This window comes from Trematosphaeria pertusa (genome assembly GCF_010094035.1).
Source record: "Trematosphaeria pertusa strain CBS 122368 unplaced genomic scaffold BU26scaffold_15, whole genome shotgun sequence".
NCBI classification, from domain to species: domain Eukaryota; kingdom Fungi; phylum Ascomycota; class Dothideomycetes; order Pleosporales; family Trematosphaeriaceae; genus Trematosphaeria; species Trematosphaeria pertusa.
The window spans coordinates 1,216,806-1,235,277 of NW_022987226.1; the positions used below are offsets into that span (position 1 = coordinate 1,216,806).

General features: G+C 54.6%; 8 protein-coding genes and 1 non-coding gene across 9 annotated transcripts; 2 read left to right on the forward strand and 7 right to left on the reverse strand.

Annotated features, from left to right (window-relative positions):
* Nucleotides 1-1,014: 1,014 nt before the first annotated feature.
* BU26DRAFT_509366 (uncharacterized protein) lies at nucleotides 1,015-1,940 on the forward strand (the record flags this gene model as incomplete). The annotated part of the gene is made up of 2 exons (XM_033827142.1): nucleotides 1,015-1,242; nucleotides 1,293-1,940. 2 exons carry the CDS (start codon nucleotides 1,015-1,017, stop codon nucleotides 1,938-1,940), a joined length of 876 nt encoding a protein of 291 aa, XP_033679482.1.
* A 513-nt stretch (nucleotides 1,941-2,453) lies between these two features.
* Nucleotides 2,454-4,150, forward strand: BU26DRAFT_523126 (Paf1-domain-containing protein). The gene is made up of 2 exons (XM_033829968.1): nucleotides 2,454-2,780; nucleotides 2,832-4,150. Exons 1-2 carry the CDS (start codon nucleotides 2,522-2,524, stop codon nucleotides 3,932-3,934), a joined length of 1,362 nt encoding a protein of 453 aa, XP_033679483.1. The 5' UTR covers nucleotides 2,454-2,521; the 3' UTR covers nucleotides 3,935-4,150.
* Nucleotides 4,151-4,720: 570 nt separating this feature from the next.
* BU26DRAFT_t51 lies at nucleotides 4,721-4,807 on the reverse strand. Its single transcript has one exon. It is a non-coding gene; the product is annotated as a tRNA-Ala (tRNA).
* A 272-nt stretch (nucleotides 4,808-5,079) lies between these two features.
* BU26DRAFT_523128 (uncharacterized protein) lies at nucleotides 5,080-5,679 on the reverse strand. The gene has a single exon (XM_033829969.1). The coding sequence runs from the start codon at nucleotides 5,555-5,557 to the stop codon at nucleotides 5,342-5,344; it is 216 nt and encodes a 71-aa protein (XP_033679484.1). The 5' UTR covers nucleotides 5,558-5,679; the 3' UTR covers nucleotides 5,080-5,341.
* Nucleotides 5,680-6,136: 457 nt separating this feature from the next.
* On the reverse strand, nucleotides 6,137-8,023 carry BU26DRAFT_492114 (uncharacterized protein). Its single transcript, XM_033826103.1, has 2 exons — nucleotides 7,142-8,023; nucleotides 6,137-7,090 (listed from the first exon to the last, which is right to left on the reverse strand). The coding sequence occupies exons 1-2, from the start codon at nucleotides 7,853-7,855 to the stop codon at nucleotides 6,209-6,211; spliced, it is 1,596 nt and encodes a 531-aa protein (XP_033679485.1). The 5' UTR covers nucleotides 7,856-8,023; the 3' UTR covers nucleotides 6,137-6,208.
* Nucleotides 8,024-8,311: 288 nt separating this feature from the next.
* Nucleotides 8,312-10,662, reverse strand: BU26DRAFT_523130 (adenine nucleotide alpha hydrolases-like protein). Its single transcript, XM_033829970.1, has 3 exons — nucleotides 9,996-10,662; nucleotides 9,344-9,737; nucleotides 8,312-9,294 (listed from the first exon to the last, which is right to left on the reverse strand). The coding sequence occupies exons 1-3, from the start codon at nucleotides 10,196-10,198 to the stop codon at nucleotides 8,614-8,616; spliced, it is 1,278 nt and encodes a 425-aa protein (XP_033679486.1). The 5' UTR covers nucleotides 10,199-10,662; the 3' UTR covers nucleotides 8,312-8,613.
* An 84-nt stretch (nucleotides 10,663-10,746) lies between these two features.
* On the reverse strand, nucleotides 10,747-12,709 carry BU26DRAFT_103303 (uncharacterized protein). Its single transcript, XM_033819306.1, has 4 exons — nucleotides 12,569-12,709; nucleotides 12,082-12,518; nucleotides 11,697-12,012; nucleotides 10,747-11,651 (listed from the first exon to the last, which is right to left on the reverse strand). Exons 1-4 carry the CDS (start codon nucleotides 12,571-12,573, stop codon nucleotides 10,973-10,975), a joined length of 1,437 nt encoding a protein of 478 aa, XP_033679487.1. The 5' UTR covers nucleotides 12,574-12,709; the 3' UTR covers nucleotides 10,747-10,972.
* Nucleotides 12,710-12,846: 137 nt separating this feature from the next.
* Nucleotides 12,847-13,694, reverse strand: BU26DRAFT_434999 (uncharacterized protein; the record flags this gene model as incomplete). The annotated part of the gene is made up of 2 exons (XM_033824104.1): nucleotides 12,847-13,536; nucleotides 13,590-13,694. 2 exons carry the CDS (start codon nucleotides 13,692-13,694, stop codon nucleotides 12,847-12,849), a joined length of 795 nt encoding a protein of 264 aa, XP_033679488.1.
* A 473-nt stretch (nucleotides 13,695-14,167) lies between these two features.
* On the reverse strand, nucleotides 14,168-16,989 carry BU26DRAFT_435340 (uncharacterized protein; the record flags this gene model as incomplete). The annotated part of the gene is made up of 3 exons (XM_033824124.1): nucleotides 14,168-15,760; nucleotides 15,832-15,974; nucleotides 16,026-16,989. The coding sequence occupies 3 exons, from the start codon at nucleotides 16,987-16,989 to the stop codon at nucleotides 14,168-14,170; spliced, it is 2,700 nt and encodes an 899-aa protein (XP_033679489.1).
* Nucleotides 16,990-18,472: the final 1,483 nt, after the last annotated feature.

Consider the following 18,472-nt stretch of genomic DNA (forward strand, 5'->3'; position numbering starts at 1 on the left):
TCTTCCCGAGGTCTACACGAGCAGAATTCATTCCTACGTCATAATGGCCAGCACTTGCATCAACATGTCTGCGTACCGTTGGCGGATACTCTCAGCTGCGGCCATACTCCTTCTGGCTGTGGTTTTACACTACCTGCTTACACCTTTCGACCTGTCCCGACTGCCGTCTATATTCGCAATGAGGCGCACAGAACCAAACGACAGAGCAACGACAACAACACCATCGCCAATCGTCATCTGTCCGACGCCAGACCGGGAACATATGGATAATCCCTTCTGTTTTACCGTATACGGCGGATAAGGCTGGGTCGGGGCATATGCTGCGTTTGAGCGTCAAACACGGTCGCACATGCGGGCGATTATGAGGGCAACCAGAGAAGGGAGAGGCATTTCATGAGCTTGAGAAAAGAATATGGAATCTGTTTTAGCAAGTCTTGTATCTTGCCACGGCACCGCCACGAACGATGGCCGTCTGGATTAGATACTGCACGGTAGATTTTTAAGAGCGCAAAAAGGAGCGAATAAGGCGACAGTGACGTGAGAGAAGACGAGTATTTGCTGAGAGTCTTTCGTTTCCCGCATTCCGGGAGGAAAGGAACCGGCCAACTGAAAAATAACACCACGGAGCAGAAGGCGGTGAGGCAAATGACGGCGATCCAAGGCGTCTGATTGGCGGGGTGCGGCGTCGTAAAGGGAATAGCGCCAGCAGGTCGGCGCACGCTAAATCTCGGAACGGGCTGTCCCTGACAGTGCGAAAGTGGCTCGATCGACCTTCAACGACCTCGATTTTAAACCCGCCTGCGCCTGTTCTCGTCTTTCACCACTGCACTTGGACGCCTCCTCCGCTCACCGTCCTCTGCAGTGCTTCCTTCCCTCGGCCCTTTCGACCCTGAAATTGTATCGAGTTTCACTTGGTCTATTCAGCCAGCAGAATGTACCTCAACCCGATATCTCCTATCGCATCGCAACAATTGCTAACGTCGCGCCAGGAATTCGACAACGGTCTTGTCGCCAATGGCGCAGCACACGTACTGGGGCTCGTTCGAGGAGATCTCCAAGTACAATGTCTCGCTCAATTACGCCGAAAAAATGTGGCTTGCATGGTACACATACATGCAAAATGATGTGCTTGCGACAGGCATCATGTCCTTTGTCATGCACGAGGCTGTGTACTTCGGGCGATCGTTGCCATGGATCATAATCGATGCCATTCCATGGTTCAGGAGGTACAAGATTCAGCAGGTACGTGGTGCGCGCTTCTTGCCATATATAATAGCTGACGACAATACCAGCAAAAAATCCCCACCGCCTGGGAACAATGGCAGTGCGCTCTTCTCGTCCTCTTCTCCCACTTTACCGTCGAGCTCCCACAGATCTGGTTCTTCCACCCTATGTGCCAGTTCTTTGGTCTGAGCACCACCGTCCCGTTCCCCAGCATCTACAAGATGGCCTTCCATATCGCCGTCTTCTTCGTGCTCGAGGACGCCTGGCACTACTGGACACACCGCGCCATGCACTGGGGACCGCTATACAAGAACATCCACAAGATCCACCATCAATACTCTGCTCCGTTTGGCCTGGCTGCCGAATACGCCTCGCCCATCGAAGTCATGGTTCTCGGTCTCGGTACAGTTGGAGCGCCTATTGCCTGGTGCGCCATTACCGGGGATTTGCACATTCTGACCATGTATCTCTGGATTGTGTTCCGCCTCTTCCAGGCCATCGACGCTCACAGTGGCTACGAGTTCCCTTGGAGTCTGCATCACTTCCTTCCCTTCTGGGCCGGCGCTGAACATCACGACGTCCACCACGAGCGCTTCATTGGCAACTACTCTAGCAGCTTCAGGTGGTGGGATTACTTCCTAGACACCGAGGCTGGTCCTGAGGCGGCTAAGCGGAGGAGGGAGAGGAAGCTGGCTAAGCTGAAGAAGGTCCAGTAAGACGGCGCGCAGCTGGAGTAAAAAAAAAAGATTTTGGCCTTGCATCGCTCGATTTCCATTCAAACGCTGCCAGCCGTTCCATTTGGACGCACATAAGTTGTTGGGGTGGAACTGGCGTTGGATTAGACATCACACAGCATAGATGCTGTTTGGCGGCAGTCCTATCAACATAAAGCCTTGAGTAATGGGTGGAAGGGGATCTGTACATAGTGAAGACTGCCTCATAGACTACACCTAATATCAATCACGATCGCCTATGAGCAGAGAATTTGTCTTGGATGATATATTCTTGGCACTCTGGTGAAGCTATCCTAGCCGGCTTTTTGCAAGCTATACCAGTATTGCGATCAATATTCAACTCAATTTATCAGCCCAATCGAACCTCAGGATTCAGGCCGGTGTCTGCCATGTTGCACGCTGAATCAAGTGAAAGGAGAGCAACGCTTAGTCATGTCCGGCCTTGGCAAAGTGAAGGCCATTCGATTTTCCGGCGCGTCGGAACCAAGCTCTCAACTCTCTTTCAGCAACCTCGCAAACGCACCCAACTTCCACGGCCGAACTGTCCCTACGATTGCGACATCATGGCCTCGTCACAGCGACCGGACTATCGTCAAGACTATATTGCGCGGATACGATATTCAAACGCGCTCCCTCCGCCGCCATGTCCCCCAAAGCTCCTCGACATCCCCAACACAGGCCTTTCAAGCGGACAATACACCTCAGCGGGCTTTGCATCGCGGCTAGCGCGAGAGCAGCCGCTGAATATTGAAGCAGATGCAGAGCTGGGTATGCCGATCGACCTGGTCGGTCTCCCTGGCGTCTTCGATGGGGATGAATCAGGTATGCATGGCCCGTAGCCAGACTCTTTCCATATCTGACATATTGCTGCAGCAATTCAGTCGCTCTCGAACCCCCCAGCATTGCACCCTGCAGATCGAGCATTAATGCGACCACCTAACGCCCTTGGTAAAGCGACCGCAAGTGCTGCCGGTGCTTCGTTCTTGCGCCGTACCGAATACATCACCTCGAGCACGACCGGCGCATCGAAATTTGAGTCAAGCAACTCATCAAACACAATGCGCGTACGGACAAAGCGGCGGCGTCAAGTTGATATCTCCGAAGACGATCCTACCAACATCGCTAGGCATATCCTGAAAGGCTTCAACCTCGCCTACCCGGATGATGCATACAACGGCCCTGACACCGCGGACAACTTACGCGCTGCAGAAATTGTGCCGGAGGACCGGCAGGCATGGAAGATGCCCAAGCACCCCGTAAACCCTAACCTCACATGCATTGGCACATACCCCTTGCTTCCAGACTGGGATGCCATGCCCGACACAGGTTCCTACATGGCATACAAGTTCATGGCACCGCCGATTAATAACCCGAACGACCCCTCCTACGACTCTCGTCTCGACGTCGCACTCCTACGCCCCGCTGGGCAAACCGTCGAAGACCACAACCTCTATGTCCAAGAACAGGAAGCGCATAAGCAAGACCCCACAATACCTCTACCAATTCCCCGCTACGACTTCGAGTTATTCCTCCCTCCTGACCGAGAGAAAGTGCACGGCATAAAACGCAACTTCACCACCCACGATCCCGACAACGACACGGAGATCCCCTTCGACGAAACCCAGGACGAAGACGGCCGCGCGAAGAAGTACTTCAAGTACGAGCTCATCCGCACGTACGAGACGCAGAACCAGGTTGGCGATCCAGAGAACACATATGGTGATGTGGTCGCGCTTGCGATACATGACCCTGAGCAGCATGAGGAGGAGCCGTTGAGGGGTACTAAGCTGCAGAAGGCGGCGTACTTCTATCCCATTATCCAGAAGACGAATCTGAGAAGTAGGAGGCCCGGGAAAGTGGAGATGGCGCTCGAGGAGCCGAAGGTGGATATCATTGAGACGGCAGCAAGGGATCCGGATGCGGAGGTGGAGAGGAGGCGAACTGTGCGGCAGAGGTATGATCCGATAGGCGCGTAATTGAAGCCAGGCTTGGTATCTTTTGAGCGGCGTTGAGTAGGCTCCGGCGTCATCAGAACCAGGCGTGGGGCATTCATCGACAGCGTGGCGTCGATGCGAAATGCATGGCTTTTCCGAATTGCTTCAAGCTTCTACGTTTGGATTTTACAGTATCTATAAGAGTCCTAATCTTCAGGTTAGCATAAATCTGTATCAGGGATGCCCGGTCCATTATACCTTCACTTGCTCTGGAGAGCTACTAGACCTCAGCGTTGCGGTGACCCACGAAACTCTCGCTAGAGACTCCTTTTACAAGAGACCCGAAGGCGAGCACCCTGTGGTATGTCGATCTTTCTCGGCTTCAAGAAGTAGGATCATACTTTACGCTAGCTGCCCCTATATTTCCTGTGTCGATTACGAGCCCTTTAGAGCAGCCGGCGTTGGAGTCTTAGGGTATATCCACTCGTGAAGGCTTCAAGGACGCAGGCAAGCATCCAAGGGGTGTTGTTTGGGAAAAAACGCGGCCTCAAAGCCGTCAGCACGACAAAGTCTCGGGGCAAGCGATAAAATGTGAGAGCGAGACTAAGCCTGCATCACGTCTCCTCTAGACACTTCTCTCGTTCTGCAGTGAAACTAGTTTGCTAAGCCAGACATCGATGTCCGCACTCTTTTTGCGCTTCTATGTATCCAGAGCCCAGGTCCGATTTGCAGGATACCGTTCTTATGCCAAGAAAAAGAATTGTACTGCCCGCTATCTCGACATGAGCAAAATGAATGACGGCAAGAGACTTTTGACAAAAAGATGAATGGACACTGTGGGAATTGAACCCACGACCTTTCACATACTCATGGCGGACATGCGAAGCGAAAATCATACCCCTAGACCAAGTGCCCGATTATATCATTTTTCGAAATTAAACAATATATATTCTGTGCAATAATAGCCGACAACGCGACCAGAATGCAAGAATATGATCGAGCGCAAGCACGAGACGCACGAAAATTTTTTGCCTGGTGGGGTTGAGGGGTAAGCTAAACCAAGGGGTGACTTGGCTCGAGCTGCTGGGGTGATTGGTGGGACGGAGATGGACAATTCCGAATGCGACCTCTGGACTTAAGAGTACCACGGCGACATCACGAAGAATGTTAGATTACTTCAGCCTGGACACTGCTCGATCTTCCCAAGACTGATTATGAGCCAGTCAGTCACACTTCGCATCTCAAAACATCAAGCTTCAAGCACAACTCCAGCGGCGAGCAAACGTCATCAATCGTATCCGCATCCATTTTTTCTCAGAATACAGAAAGCTATCTCAACCCTTCAGGGCTCAGAGCTCATAAGTACCTAGCACGACCCATCGGAAAAGGCAGTAGTCCTCGCACATCCGCCCACCTCCACGAGTACCCATCTGGCAACGAGCGAGCTCATCATTTCTTACTCGTCTTCTCCTCGGCGAACTTCTCGAGCGGGTGCGTCGGGTTCGAGGACAGGCTCGCCTTCTGGTCGTCGGAAGCCTCCTTGGCGTTTCCCTGCGAGGGCGCGCCGCCCTGCTCGTTGACGTTGGAGGCGACGGGGTCTTGCTGCTGAGCGCCCGTCTGCCTCTCGGGATCGGGGGACTGGCGGCCGGCGTTGGGTGCGGACATTGTATATCTAGCGCCTTGTATTAGAGGAGAGCTGGGGGTAGAGATGGAAGCAGTTGGAAGGGGAATGAGAGGGTCACAAGGCGCGAGGAAGACGTACGGTTTGTTGGGTGAGGTGGAGAAGTTCTGTAGGTGCTGTTAGTCTTCGCTTTGCTGGCTTCTGGGGACGGCAATGCCCACTTACACTTGAATTGGTCTGGGAGTGAAGTTCTCAGGTGCTTTCGAGATATCTTTTGAGTGTCGATGAAGGTTCCCAGCGCGCAGCCCCGCGCTTTTCATTGAGAGTTGCCCCCACCACTACGTCATGTCCAAACAATCTTGGCGCTTTCAGATCGGGCAACTATGCACAGCATCGACGTCAGTTCTCATCAAAGTGGCACTATTTGGCGTCCTTCATGGCTGGCAGATATTGCTGATACAGCAGCAAGCAGTCGCAATCATGCCGAGTTGTATCTTCACTTAAGGTCAGCGTTGATGTCCAAGAAGGATCGACTTCCAGATCGTTGGTGTCGGGAAACACCAGCCGGAAGACCTTCGAGGCCGTGTACGCTGGATTATCGGAACACTGAAAGTATCGTTCTGGTACCCTTATACTTCATATATACTATGCTACCTAGTCAAATACTAACATTTCCCGTACAATAATGATACACTTCAATTCAACTTTCCCATCTCCACGTCTGCATCGCCCAGGTCGTCATCGTCGTCCCACCCCTGGCCTTTGAGCCTCTTCCCGGCCCATAACCCAAACGCCGTAAAAGCACTAGCCATCAAAAACCACCCTTCGAACCACCTCTCCGTAAACGCGGGTTCCAGCGGCGCACCCAGTGCGTCTGATATTGCACTCTTCATCTCGACTGGAAGGTTACTCCGCAGGAGGAGCGCCGAGCTTATGACATATGTCGCCGCAATTTGGGAGATCAGGAGCGCGAAGTTAGCGCGTGCATGGTGGAGGATGCCTGGTAGAACGCGTGCAAAGAGGAAGAAGGTCTGAACGACGCTGTTGAAGGATGCAAGAAGCATGATTCCCGAGAGGAGGAAGGATATCGTGCGGCTCCATGCAACGCGGTCTATTGTAGGATCCCAATGCTTTGCTAAAATCGCGAGGAAGTTGTTGATTGGATCGGTATTCGAGAAGCTGGTGTTGGGTGAAGAGAAGCGGCGTAAAGTCGTAAACGTCGTCGCAGTGATTCGGTAGAAACAGTAAATGGAGAAGAGGAAGGAAAAGAGGTTCAGAAGTCGGCCATACGCAGTATGTGAGCGCATTTGAGTATGCCGCCGGTTTTGTAGGACTGTGAGCGAGTTTTGAAGAGTAGTGCGCATAGCCTCAAGTCCCTGTATCTCGAGCTGAAGAGTGTTGCGTTCTTGAACATCCGGATTTCCTCGGATGCTGCCTACAACGCGGGTCATGAAGCCTTCCTGAGGGCCATCGGAGAGCTTTCGCTGTACGGCGCGTAATCGACTCTCTTTCGTCAGTAGCATATCGTTCGTCGCATCGAGGCCGGCTTGCTTTCGAGCAATGTCGGACTCCGTGACCTGAGTGCGTCAGAAGGACGACTCCGCGAACTTACAACAGAAGCAACTTACTGGGCGGTATTTGACGCCAAACGTCTGCCATAATGAACTCACGGCAGCGAATCCAGCAAGCGACGCCATCAGACTTATACCAATGACGCCTATTCTCTCGAGGCAGCCTTCGCTGAAGGTGTGCTCGTGAACATATGACTCTTCGTGCAGATAAGTCCCTAACAGTCCCCTCCCAAGATACCAAAACCCTCCAAGCCATAGCGCAAGGCCAGAAACCTCCAATATCCACGCGATTCTCCGGTGTCGTTGCCCGCCGCCTAAACCCCATCCCGCGTCCGCTATCACCGAATGTATGATCAGCGCAGGCGTCGCAATGATGAGGAGGAAGAGTAGCGAAGGTAGGGTAATCTTCAAAGCTAGGGTTCGTGTCGCGGGGTTGACGGTATTCGAGATTTCGCATAGGATGAGCTCGACCAGGACCGCAGAGAGGGCGATGTTCGTTGAAAAGGCTGCGCTAGCTAGCGATCGCGCCGTTATCTTCAGTTTCTTGAGTACGGATGTCTTTTCGCGCCATGCGAAGCCGGGTAATTGGCCGTCATGATGTTTAAGATGTGCATGTCCTGAAAGGAGTGGGAACAGCTTGTGCGATACGGCGACAGCGACGATGAGAAAGGTGAACACGAAAGGAAGGCCGGCGATCGCTACCGCGGTTGGGCTCCGTTTGATGGCCCAGTCGGGGGCGCACGCATCGCAATCGTCGTCGGAAGGAAGCATAGGGCTGAGATGGACGGTTGCGATATTGGGGTGTTGTAGGGAGCTGCTGCTTCACTGCCACTTCTCCAGGTAGTAGTTCAGGAGCGCGCTAACCATCGATTCAGCATGAGTGTCGCTTTGATGAACCATGACAATGCCTGAGGAGACAAATGACGGGTGTGATGGATGGATTAGAATGACAACTCGACAGAAGACCACGCGGAATGCGTTTCGGGCTGCCTTGCCAAGCACGCACCCCACGTTGTTCTCAAACGTCATCCAGGGCCAATGCAGATCTGCGCAGGGGTTAGCGTCTCGGCCAGGCAATTCTACACGACACGTTGGACCTTCCCCATAGCGTTTGCTGGCGCGTCGCCTGAGGCCTTCAAATAGTCAATTGAGCCATGTTCACTTCTTCGCAGCTACTACAGTGGACCACACCTCACCGAAAATAGCACCATAGTAAGCCTATAGAATTGAGGGTATGTCAATCGATATCGACTAAGTCATGCGGTTGCTACCTAAGGTATTCTAGCTATCCAGTGTGTCCCAATTCAGCCGTCGATTCTTCGTACTACGCCGCAGGATCCTGAGAGATCCAATCCTCACATTTGGAGTGGTCCCATGACCGACCTCTAGGAGGAATCGGTCGAATAATATTACTCTCCTGACCTGAACTAGGTCGCTATAATGAGCATTCGTGTCCGGATGGAGCGCGCGTTAGGGATGGTGTGATCCTCGTGACCCGTTATGATAGGTGACGAGAACGCTCACCGATGCTACGTTGCTTCCGGGCTCTTTCCTATGCTTGGCAGCGACTCTGTTTCCTTGGGTTCCGCTTCAGCCTGGATGGTGGGTTCCGCAGTAGCCGCGCCTGGTTCTGTACCCTTCGCATCAGCCGCGCCCGACTCTGCCGTCTCCGCACCAGTCGGCACGCCTCCTTCCTCATCACTGCTGCTTGAATCGCTTATATCGGGGCTATCAAGATTGCCCAACTCCGGGCTTTTCATGACAACGCCAGGGCTTCGTAGGTCGTCCAGGGTGGTGGTCAAAGCTGCATTGCTGCTAGCAACAGTCTCGGTTTCTGCTTCTGCTGGAGTCGTCTGGGCAGTTGCTAGCGGACTGGCGCCGGCTGAAGGCTTGTAGCCAATTGCGGCTGCGACCGCTGCAGCTTCATCGTCAGAGGCGGGCTGAGATTCTTCTGCAATGAACTCGCGACTACCAGTGTTCAGGATGTGGCCACTCTTCTGCAAAAGGTCCTTATACGCGTGCCGATTGGGATCCAAAGCACGTTTTGACCTTGCTTTGTCACGCTTGGATGACGGGCGGACAACGATGACGGGGACGGGCGAATGTTGCAAGCAGTACTTTGATACCGATCCTGGAAGCAAGCCTTGAAAGCCGCCCAGACTTCTGCCCCTAGTTCCGACGACCAGGATTGCAGGTTCGTACAGATTGATCTGTGCCGATGTCAGAAACTCGTAGACGAAAGCTCTTGTGGGGGCTCACCATTTCGTCAATCACTTTGTTGACCTTTCCAACCGCGAATTCCAAGATCAAGTTGATCGCCTTGTTCTCATGGTTCTTTTGTTGTATAGCCTTCATCAGATCGTCTGCCTCTGAGCGGTAGTGTCCCTTTTCCACGCTCCTATCCCCAGCCATGGTATCATCCTTGTCAACGACCCTCAGGCAGACGATCTCGTCGCCGTCGTCCACAAGCTCGTCAATCAGCCATTGCAATGCATAGTCCGAGTAATCGTTGTTATCGACGCCGCAGAGGAACGTTCGCGAGCGCTTCGTGTACTCGTAGTCTTTATGCTTCGCTATCAGTGTGAACGAGTTCTCCTCGATGAAGTCGGCCGGCTTGTCGAAGGTATCGAAGGACACGCGCGGTTGGAATACGCTAGACGTCGCTAGTTAGTATTGGCTCTAAGCTGTCGAGGGCAACTGTGAGGAACATGAGAAGGCAACCAAGCCTCGTGCTCGCTCCGGGCGCCACCCGCAACCTGTGAGGCATACTCCGTCATGATTGCCCGCCATAAGGTGCGTGGGGTAAAGAGGGCAATTGCACAAATGGCAAGGCAGAGGGGAGGAACGTGGAGGAACGTGTCTTTATGCTGAGGGGTGCTTGAGGGCGTGCATATGACGAGCCAATACTTACGGAGGTGGGGGAGGAGAGGAGATCCTGCGCTTGCCGCGGGTTCGCTTTGGACTTCCTGTCGGGAGCGCAGCATTAGAGTGCGGCAGAAACTGTATGGACGGGCGACGTGTCGGGTCCTCGGTGTCTGCTCCGACCGCTGGCAACAGCAGCGGGCTCACTGTTTGGCGGGGCGGTGAAGCGCGTGCCGTGGGAGAGACGCTCATCCTGGTATGAAGACGACTCTGTGGGCACCAGGGCGTCTGGTGAGCCCAACCGCAGGCGAATACAATGCCAGAGCGGTCCGCTTGCGCAATCCTTGCGTGAAACGTGCGTCCTCACAGGCGACTGGCACTGCTGTGCTCGTCGAACGTACGCCTTGGCGCGGGGGTTGATGCGGGCGGTCGAATCGATGCTGAGGGGCTGCCGCGAAGTTGGCCGGAGAGGGAGCTCGCGGGTTGTCTGAGCTGGGAGTCGCGCAGTTATGAAGTGAGGGCCAGGAAACGCAGTCGCATCCAGATCTGGGGTCCCGCAGCTTGGCTTGATGCCATGTCGCGCCTGCAGGCAGCGGAGGCCCAAACGAACGGCAAACACTTTCTGGGCAACAGCACTCGCGGGGAGCGCACGCCAATGCCACGCGAATGCTTGGCTGTCTTGGGGATGTTTGCGCCTGCGCTGAGTGGATGCCCAGGTGTCCGCTGCGCCTGCGCGCTGGCGATGTCCCGCCGGGCGGTCATTGCGTCACGTTGCTCCGACATGCATTCACACGGAGAACAGAGCACCTAGCGCCATCATATCTTCATGCGGATGCTTACGGGGATTTATACCGCCCGAAGGTACCCTTCCCGAAAACTACTACATGGTATGCAACAACCATGGCTACAGCTATGCGCCAGCCATTCTCGCCATTCCGCAGGGGCAGCTGGCTACCTTCCCTCGTCGTCCTCCTAGAGGTAAGATGAAGACTATCGAGAACAATCACGCGGTCTCCAGCTTGCCTATCACTTCGTACCTTCGCTTTTCACCGGGGGAACGGAGTGTCCCAACTCCTCCTCCATGTAAGCCTCCTTGCTCTTAACGAATTTACGCTGGCCGGACTCGAGCCGGAACCCTCGAAGAAGGTACGTCCGAGCGTCATCATGATCTAGGAGCACCTTGTCCCACTCCTCCGCGGAACCGGCGACGCGCGTAGGCTCCGAGAAGTGCGTCGAGACGATATCGAAGAAAAGCTGACGGATAGGGGAACCAGCTTGGCTGTTGTTGCATGCGTATGCGACATCTTCAGGCATCACTACCGTACTGAAGAACTGCGAGCCGTGACGCGAGTACAGACGGTCCATCGCGTAGTTCTTGAATGCAGTTGACATTAACTTATCGCCAAGTACCCAGGCTTCAGCGTCCATATTGGTGTGACCGCCGACAGCCCCAGTGCTCAGTGGTATCGTGTATTCGCCGTAGTATATCCACTCGACGAAGAGTGCGAATATCTTGGGGTCATCGGTGGGAAGAGTGATTCGTTTTTCCTCGCGTTCTTTGAAGTTGTGGGTGCAGGCGGCCTTTAGGAAAGGAGAATGATGAGACAAGAGGGCCTGTGGAAGAGACCAGGTCTGTTGTACGAGTGGATCACCAAAGGTTGAACAATCCGCACCGACAACCACTTCAATACCAGGGCCCCTTAGCCTAGTAAAGTCAGCGTCGAATCTAACGGGAGGGGTCCGTGCTTACAAGGGTAGACAATTCCGCGGCCGCTCGTCTGCGTACCCCGAATTGCTGCGTACTTGGCCAGATTCCACCGTGCCCGGAGCAGAGGTTGAGCGTCCCGATGTGCCTACTCTGCGAGCATAGTCGGCCACCCTCAATTCTTCCAGGCTGAACGTCTGGAATCTGTCCACGAAGGTAATGGTCTGGTAAGCTTGTTTCGTAGGAGGAATAGAAGTCGCGCGATCTAGCTCCACCATGTATGGCGGGGAACAGAGATTGTCCGTTCCAATGTTCGCGAACCGACTAGTTGCCGCTACGGCGAACGGACTCCAAGTCCCGTCTTCCATAGTGTCAGCGTTTCTAGGCGCGGTTGCCCTGGTAGACTGCTGGAGGGCAATAGAAGACTTACCACCAAATGCGCCGCTAGCAACTGTCGTATGCGGTGCCATGGGACTGGAAGGGGCGCTAGCAGTGGCGTGCGGTTGAGGAATGACAGCGGGCCCCGGAGAGAATACGCCACTCTGGCTACCGCCGAACAAAGACGTGTTTGTGTTACTCCCAGGCTGAACCACTCCAGTTGCAGGTTGATTGGGTGTCTGAAAGGCCTGCAGAGTGCTAGAGAAAAGGCCGAAACCTCCTCTTGTGCGCCCAGAGGTTCCGAAGCCCCCGCTCCCAAGCCCAGTGATGCCAAGTCCAGCGAAAGGGTTACTTGTAGAATGAGTATTCGGAGACGAAACGGTGTTGGGTAAGGCAGTGCCGGTTTGGAGTCCTTGTTGATTCTCGGAATTTGCATGCTGGCTCGAGCCACCGTGCGGACGGCTCCCGTCCTTGTATGGATGATAGCCACTACCATGAAGTCAGCATTAGATACCTCGCCGAATGCTCTGGATCTGTACCTCATCTTGCGTTGAATTTTCAATGCGCGTCCGGCGACGTTGGTGTTGCGGAAATGAAGGGGGGGAGCAGTTGAGATTTTGGACGTCGAGATAGGGAAGGCGCGCGGAACACGTCATAGCGTGCCAACCGGGGTTGCGAGACAAGTGAAATGGGGTGAGTGAAGGTGAAAAACAGAAGAAGTGGATATTCCTTGAGAAGGAAAGTGACTTCAAGCCCCTCCAGACCCCAAAACCACCTCACCCTCTCCATCCCACACCCCCATGCTAATCCACACCGCTCACCCCTTCTCCACAACCACAGCATCCTTCTTCGCCGGCCTCTCCCCAAAGATATCACTCCCCACCCTAACCTCATCACTCCCCATTGCAATCGCCCCCTCAAAATCCGCACTCATCCCCATACTCAACTCCAGCCTCTCTGTCTCCCACCCTAACCCCTCCGCAACCTTATCCCTCGCCTCCCGAAGACACATAAAGTCCTCATTCTCATTCTCCGGCGTCGTCGCCCGACTCCTCGCAATCGCCCCAATCGTCATCAGCCCCGTGAGCTGCAAACTCGGACACTTTTCCACAATGTACTTGCAGAGGGCCAGCGCATCCGCAGGCTCAACGCCCGACTTGGCCTCCTCCCCGCTGGTGTTGACTTGCACCATTACGCGTAGCGGCCCGACGTCCGGATTTGCTTGTATGAGTACTTTTCGCCCCTTTTCCAGGCCGTCCGCTTTCTTGGTGCTGTCGACGCTGCTCACGCACCAGAGGTTCGGTATCTGCTCGGCGAGCTGCTTGCATTTATTCGACTGCAGGCCGCCGATGAAGTGCCATCGGATCGAGCGCGGGAGGAGCTTCGATTTCTCGACGAGCTCTTGGACGTAGTTTTCGCCGAAGTGCGTGTGCAGAGGTTGCGGGAGCTGGTGGAGGGCGAGGATGTCGGTTGCGGGCTTGAGCTTGGAGACGGCTATGAGGCGGACCTGAGCTCTGTTAGCTAGAGTAGTGGGATAGGCAAATGGCGGGGGAGGGGCACCTGCTTTCCGGACTTGTTCGCTGCATTGATGCGTGATATTATGCTTGCTAGGTTCTCCGCGAGTATTTTGGCGCGTTGGGGGTTGATTTGCATCTCGTCGGCCATTGTCACCACATTGGTCGCGGGGGGAATCTTTTGGTGGTGAGAACGTCAGTCGGCGAGTGTCACCGTTCAGCCCTGCGTGCAGATCATTTCTTGGCAGGGCTCACAGATATCGCAGTTTCCACTCCAGCCCCATAAGGCACGACAGGCCAAGCGAAGCTTTTCAGGCATACATAAAACCGAAAATTGGACAGAGGCGCGGGATTTGAAGGAATGTTTGATTCATCCGTCTTTCGCCAGTCTCGCGCCACAGGGAAAGCAAGAGCTGCTACTCAACATACTGGTCTCTTCGACCAGATCGAGGTAGCCACCAAGATTGTATATACATTCGGATATAGGTGCCATACATCCTAAAGTCCCTCGGAACCCAGTGCACGCTGCCCGGTCCCGCCCCGCAAGGACAAGTCTAATGCTAGTAAAGAAATTCATTACCATCATCGTCTCGGGCATGTAAAATACATGCCCGCTCGTAGCACTCACGGCCTGTACGGGTGCTGATGCTCAGGCGATGTCTCTCCAGATCGGTAAGGATTGTTAGACCTTGTCGAAGGGCTCGGCCTGAGCGCGCCAGAACCTTGCGGAAGAGGAGGCGGCGCCGAGGTCGGGGGCGCGCCTGGGCGACTTTGGTTGCGCGGTGGAGGCATCATCATTTGGTACTGGAACTCTTCAATGTGCCCGGTCGATACTGATGACGGAGAAGTCGGAGCGCGAGGAGCCGATGGGGGTATCGGAGCATACGGGTTACCGAAGTTGGAGGCCTGCGGGGACGGGTTTACAGGAATTGGAATAGGAGGCATGCCCTGACGAGGTTCCGTGCTAGTAACAGGAGTGAGAGTGGCACCGCCTTTTCGTCGTCCGCCGCTGCTGGCCTTGTGGAGAAGACCACGCACTTCGTCTAGATCCGGACGTGCATCCGTGCTCGGGCGACCGATAGTGCTAGCATCGTCACGAGCAAGCCAGGTGTCATCGCGGACTGTGTCAACCCCTGGCTTGCGGTTGTTCAAGGCATTGATTGCGTGGCCTTCGGAACCATGACCAAGATAGTCGGTGTCAGTCGATTTGCCCCTATCCTCGTCATCCTCTGGCTTCTTCTTCGTAGGATACAGTCGCGAGGCATCCTTGTCGGCAAGATACTTCTCCCTAGCTGCAATAGCATCCGAAGGAGAGATGGCCACCGACCATGACGGCTTGTTGGCATCGCCTAAAGCGGCGTCGCTCCCTCCTGGACCAGCAATGGGAACCCTACGGAGGGCCACAACGAGAGCACACATGAACTTGGAGCGTCGGGCGGCGCGGAGGTTCTCGTTGGACCAGTTGCTCTTATGTCGGATCTCTACTCGTAGCTCGAGCTTGTTCATTTCCGCAATACTGACGACCTCGACCTCAATATCCTGATGGAAATCGCGGCTGTTCTGGGGATCACGAACAAAGGCCATCATTTCCTGTTTCAGAGCGTTGATATCCTCAAATGGCGTGTCGAATGCGCAGAAAATGGAGACCTGTTCCCTCATGGCTTTGCTACGAGTAATGTTCTCGACCCAGAGATTGTTGAGGACGATGTTGGGCGTTTGCACGATCTTGCCGTTGTTAATCCGCTTGAAGACTGTGTAGAGGAGCGAGATGTGCTCAACTGTGAGCTGATCCGTGGCGATGTCGACACGGTCACCGATATCGTAGGGGTGCTTGACGAACAGGAAGATGCAGGAACCGAGGACTTCCTGGCAGGTCGCGGCGAAGACGAAGGACAGCGAGAGCAGGGCGGTAGCAGAGGTCGCGAGCGTACCGACGAAGCTAGGGCTGAGGAAAGCAATGATGACGAAGATGCAGACTATGAACACAATGGCGAAGAGGAGTCCGTCGAGGGCGTTGATAGCTTGGTCGACATCGTGCATGCTGGAGGCGATGGACTTCCGCTCTCGGCCGAATTCAGTGACGGTGAGGATCATCTCCTCTAGACTGATGTCGCCGTTGCCATCACGGTCGAGCGCTCCAAAGCATTCCTCAGCGTCCTTTGGCCGGCCGGCGCCCATTACCTCAACGAGGTCCTCCTGATACAGGGCGTTCTTACCCTGTAAACATGTTAGTTTGCACTAACCCTGCTGAGGGGCTCCAGAGTGGCGATCTAGAATTGAATACGTACCTCAACAACGAATGACATCCATATACGACGAGCCAGAGCTTCAGCTGATTTGTTGTTTTCGAGGGCTTCCAGCACGATAGAGTGGGCCGAGTTAGGATCAAAGACCTTCTTGCCGGTCATCTCCTGCGCAACAGTCCCAAATGCTATCTTCTGTTAGAGCAGCCACGGGAATACTTCAACGCGGGCACACTTACCAGACGCGACTTTATCTCCAACGCGACCTACATCGGCGATAAGCCGCATCGGAGTCTTAGAGCCGGATCGCTTGTGTGCCATGGTGCTTTTCTTGCTACCCAAAGCAAATGAGAGGCCATCCTGGATGATATAGTCTTCCTCGGCAAACTCGTTGCAGTAAGCTGGGAACAGAGCCCTGGACGCATCGTACAGTAGGCCAAGGAGGAAGATGTTGCGTTTCGACTCTTTGATCTTCCCATCGAATTGCTTCCGGTGGTAGCTTATGCTGATCAACTGGATCAAGAGCCGTTCGGCGAGGATGATGCAGGTGCATACGAGCAGCGCTAGCAGCACAGATCCGACTTTTGACATCCAGTTGGGCTTATTTGCCCTGTTGCGCACGATGAGGACTTGGAAGGTAACTTGGTTGACGATCATCCAGAAGACGAAGGACAATGGCTTCTCGAGCGCTCCGATGAGCTGAGCATACTTCTTGACTCCGGGACTCACTACGCCGATAGCGAACTCGAAGATGCGGGGTAAGAAATGGGCCACAATCTTGCATCCCCAGAAGCTCAGCCAGATGATCTCGATCCAAATGAAGAATAGGCGCGGATCTGAGCCATTATTCGCGTTTCGCTCAGATCCAATCTTGGCCGTGATGACACCAGTCGCAGCGAGGATGATGGGTATCGCCAGTATGAGCGCCAGCGGGGCAACATAGATCATGTAGCGGGTGATGATGCTGAAGTTGAGTATCTTCATGTAGATCCTGCCCATGCGATTGAGGGCCGTCTTCTCGTCGTCATCGGTCACAGCGTCGGTGAGATTGGCATTGCCCTGCGAATCGATCTTCTGTACCCGCCTCCTGCCTCGATGGAATAGGCCGCTTTTCTCGGACTCTTCTTTGACGGTCGGCGTGTAGGAGGGTGTGTGACTGACGACAGTCTGCAGTGGGATGTTATCGGTGGCATTGTTCGCCATGTTGTCGCCGTACGGGTTGTTCAATGGCTGTGGTCACGGTACCATTAGCGAATGCTTTGAAGAGGAGTGGAGCAAGACCAGACCCTTGGACGGGCTCCAGCGTGCCTCTCCCTCGGCAAACTAAGAAACGGCGGTATGTGTTCCGCGTATGCGTACCTGGAAACCCTGACGCGAGAGACGAAAGGAGGGAGACTTCTGCGGGGTGTTCGTCATAAAGGGCGCGAGGGAGAGGCCTTCTGCAGAGCTGCGGGGGCCTGTTATTCGCTGCAGCGGTCAAACGCGTGTCGTAATGGTGCGATCTGAAACGAGAGTTGAGCAGAACGTAGAAAGGAAGGGATTGTCGAAGAATGTGCGTCGAGCACAGGGATTGAGTTTCGCAGCACGAGGGCGGTAGCAAAGAGCAATTGAACGAAGGCCTGCCGTCGATTCGGTCGCACAATTAGAAAATAAGAAGAAGCGAGTGTGGAGTTCCCCTGGCGCGGTGAAAGAGGGCGGACGTTGGGCAACGCGTAAGTGCACAAAGAGAATTTAAGGAAGCTGCGTCTCTCAGGGTCGCCCGCCGCGGTTGAGCCACAAGCCTCACCATCCCGGCGCCGCTGCAAGGAACCAGCAAGCCAGCCTATTTTGAAACGCGCTAAAAGTCCGCCGGCGCACCAGGCTCGGCGAATCATGGGTCAGCCCTGCGCGTCCCGCCGCCGCCGCCGCCGTCACCGTCTGCTGCCAAAATGACAATCTTCGCGCCGCCGCACATCTGTCTGTCTCAATTGCCAACGAGAGCACTTCTCCCTGCAGCAAATCTTGCCAGTTCTCCACCAAAAGATGCTGAGGGAGGCGCTGGCTGCGCGGCGGTCGTGTGCTGAGCATGTGGATCGTACCCCTGAGCTGATCCGATCTGGAATCTGACCACTCTTCCCTATCGATACCCCTCTCTCCGGAGGGAATTTCTGCTGGCTTTTGCGCTGCAGAGACCCGTAGCATGGCGTTTGTTGAGGACATTCTAGCCACGTCCGCACGCTATGAGAGGCGTGGCCTCGTCTGACGAGCAGAAGTTGCCAGAGATCCAACTGTGGAAAAGGTGCCTGGAACCTATCGGCGGTGGAACTATACCTCGAAGCCATCCCAGGATCCTAACCCGCAGGCCAGGACGCGGGATCCGGTTCCGGGGTGCGCGCCTCGTTTGAACCCCTTGTCATTTCCACGACTCCTTCAACAATCTCATGAGAGATACTTCTCAGCTGTCCAGTATCAAGATTTGCATTTGATAGCAAGACGCGATAACGAAGAAGTTGCATGGCGGTCCCTCCTGTCACGTCCGTAACACGCGCCCGAGCGGAGGACGCCGCAATGGGGAAACGTGGGTGAACATGCCCACCGAAAAGGGGCCTAGTGCGTTTCAGGGACGCATGTCAAAATGCGAAGGGAGCGATAAAGCATTCTTAGGTTCCCTTCAACAAGACTTCAAGTGAGAAAATGCCCTATCCAC

Excerpts from the sequence above, each read along its gene's own strand:
- BU26DRAFT_103303 (XM_033819306.1), bottom strand. Across the intron at positions 12,013-12,081 it reads TGCTAGCGGCGCATTTGGTG|ACGGGACTTGGAGTCCGTTC; the intron begins GTAAGTCTTCTA and ends ACACTATGGAAG. Across the intron at positions 11,652-11,696 it reads CCGCGGAATTGTCTACCCTT|GCTAAGGGGCCCTGGTATTG; the intron begins GTAAGCACGGAC and ends TGACTTTACTAG.
- BU26DRAFT_523128 (XM_033829969.1), bottom strand. The coding sequence starts at position 5,557 with ATGTCCGCACCCAACGCCGGCCGCCAGTCCCCCGATCCCGAGAGGCAG.
- BU26DRAFT_523130 (XM_033829970.1), bottom strand. The coding sequence starts at position 10,198 with ATGAGCGTCTCTCCCACGGCACGCGCTTCACCGCCCCGCCAAACAGTG. Across the intron at positions 9,738-9,995 it reads TCCTCTCCTCCCCCACCTCC|CGTATTCCAACCGCGCGTGT; the intron begins GTAAGTATTGGC and ends AGCGACGTCTAG. Across the intron at positions 9,295-9,343 it reads ACAAAGTGATTGACGAAATG|ATCAATCTGTACGAACCTGC; the intron begins GTGAGCCCCCAC and ends ACATCGGCACAG.
- BU26DRAFT_523126 (XM_033829968.1), top strand. The coding sequence starts at position 2,522 with ATGGCCTCGTCACAGCGACCGGACTATCGTCAAGACTATATTGCGCGG. Across the intron at positions 2,781-2,831 it reads CTTCGATGGGGATGAATCAG|CAATTCAGTCGCTCTCGAAC; the intron begins GTATGCATGGCC and ends ATATTGCTGCAG.
- BU26DRAFT_492114 (XM_033826103.1), bottom strand. The coding sequence starts at position 7,855 with ATGCTTCCTTCCGACGACGATTGCGATGCGTGCGCCCCCGACTGGGCC. Across the intron at positions 7,091-7,141 it reads TTGGCGTCAAATACCGCCCA|GTCACGGAGTCCGACATTGC; the intron begins GTAAGTTGCTTC and ends TGACGCACTCAG.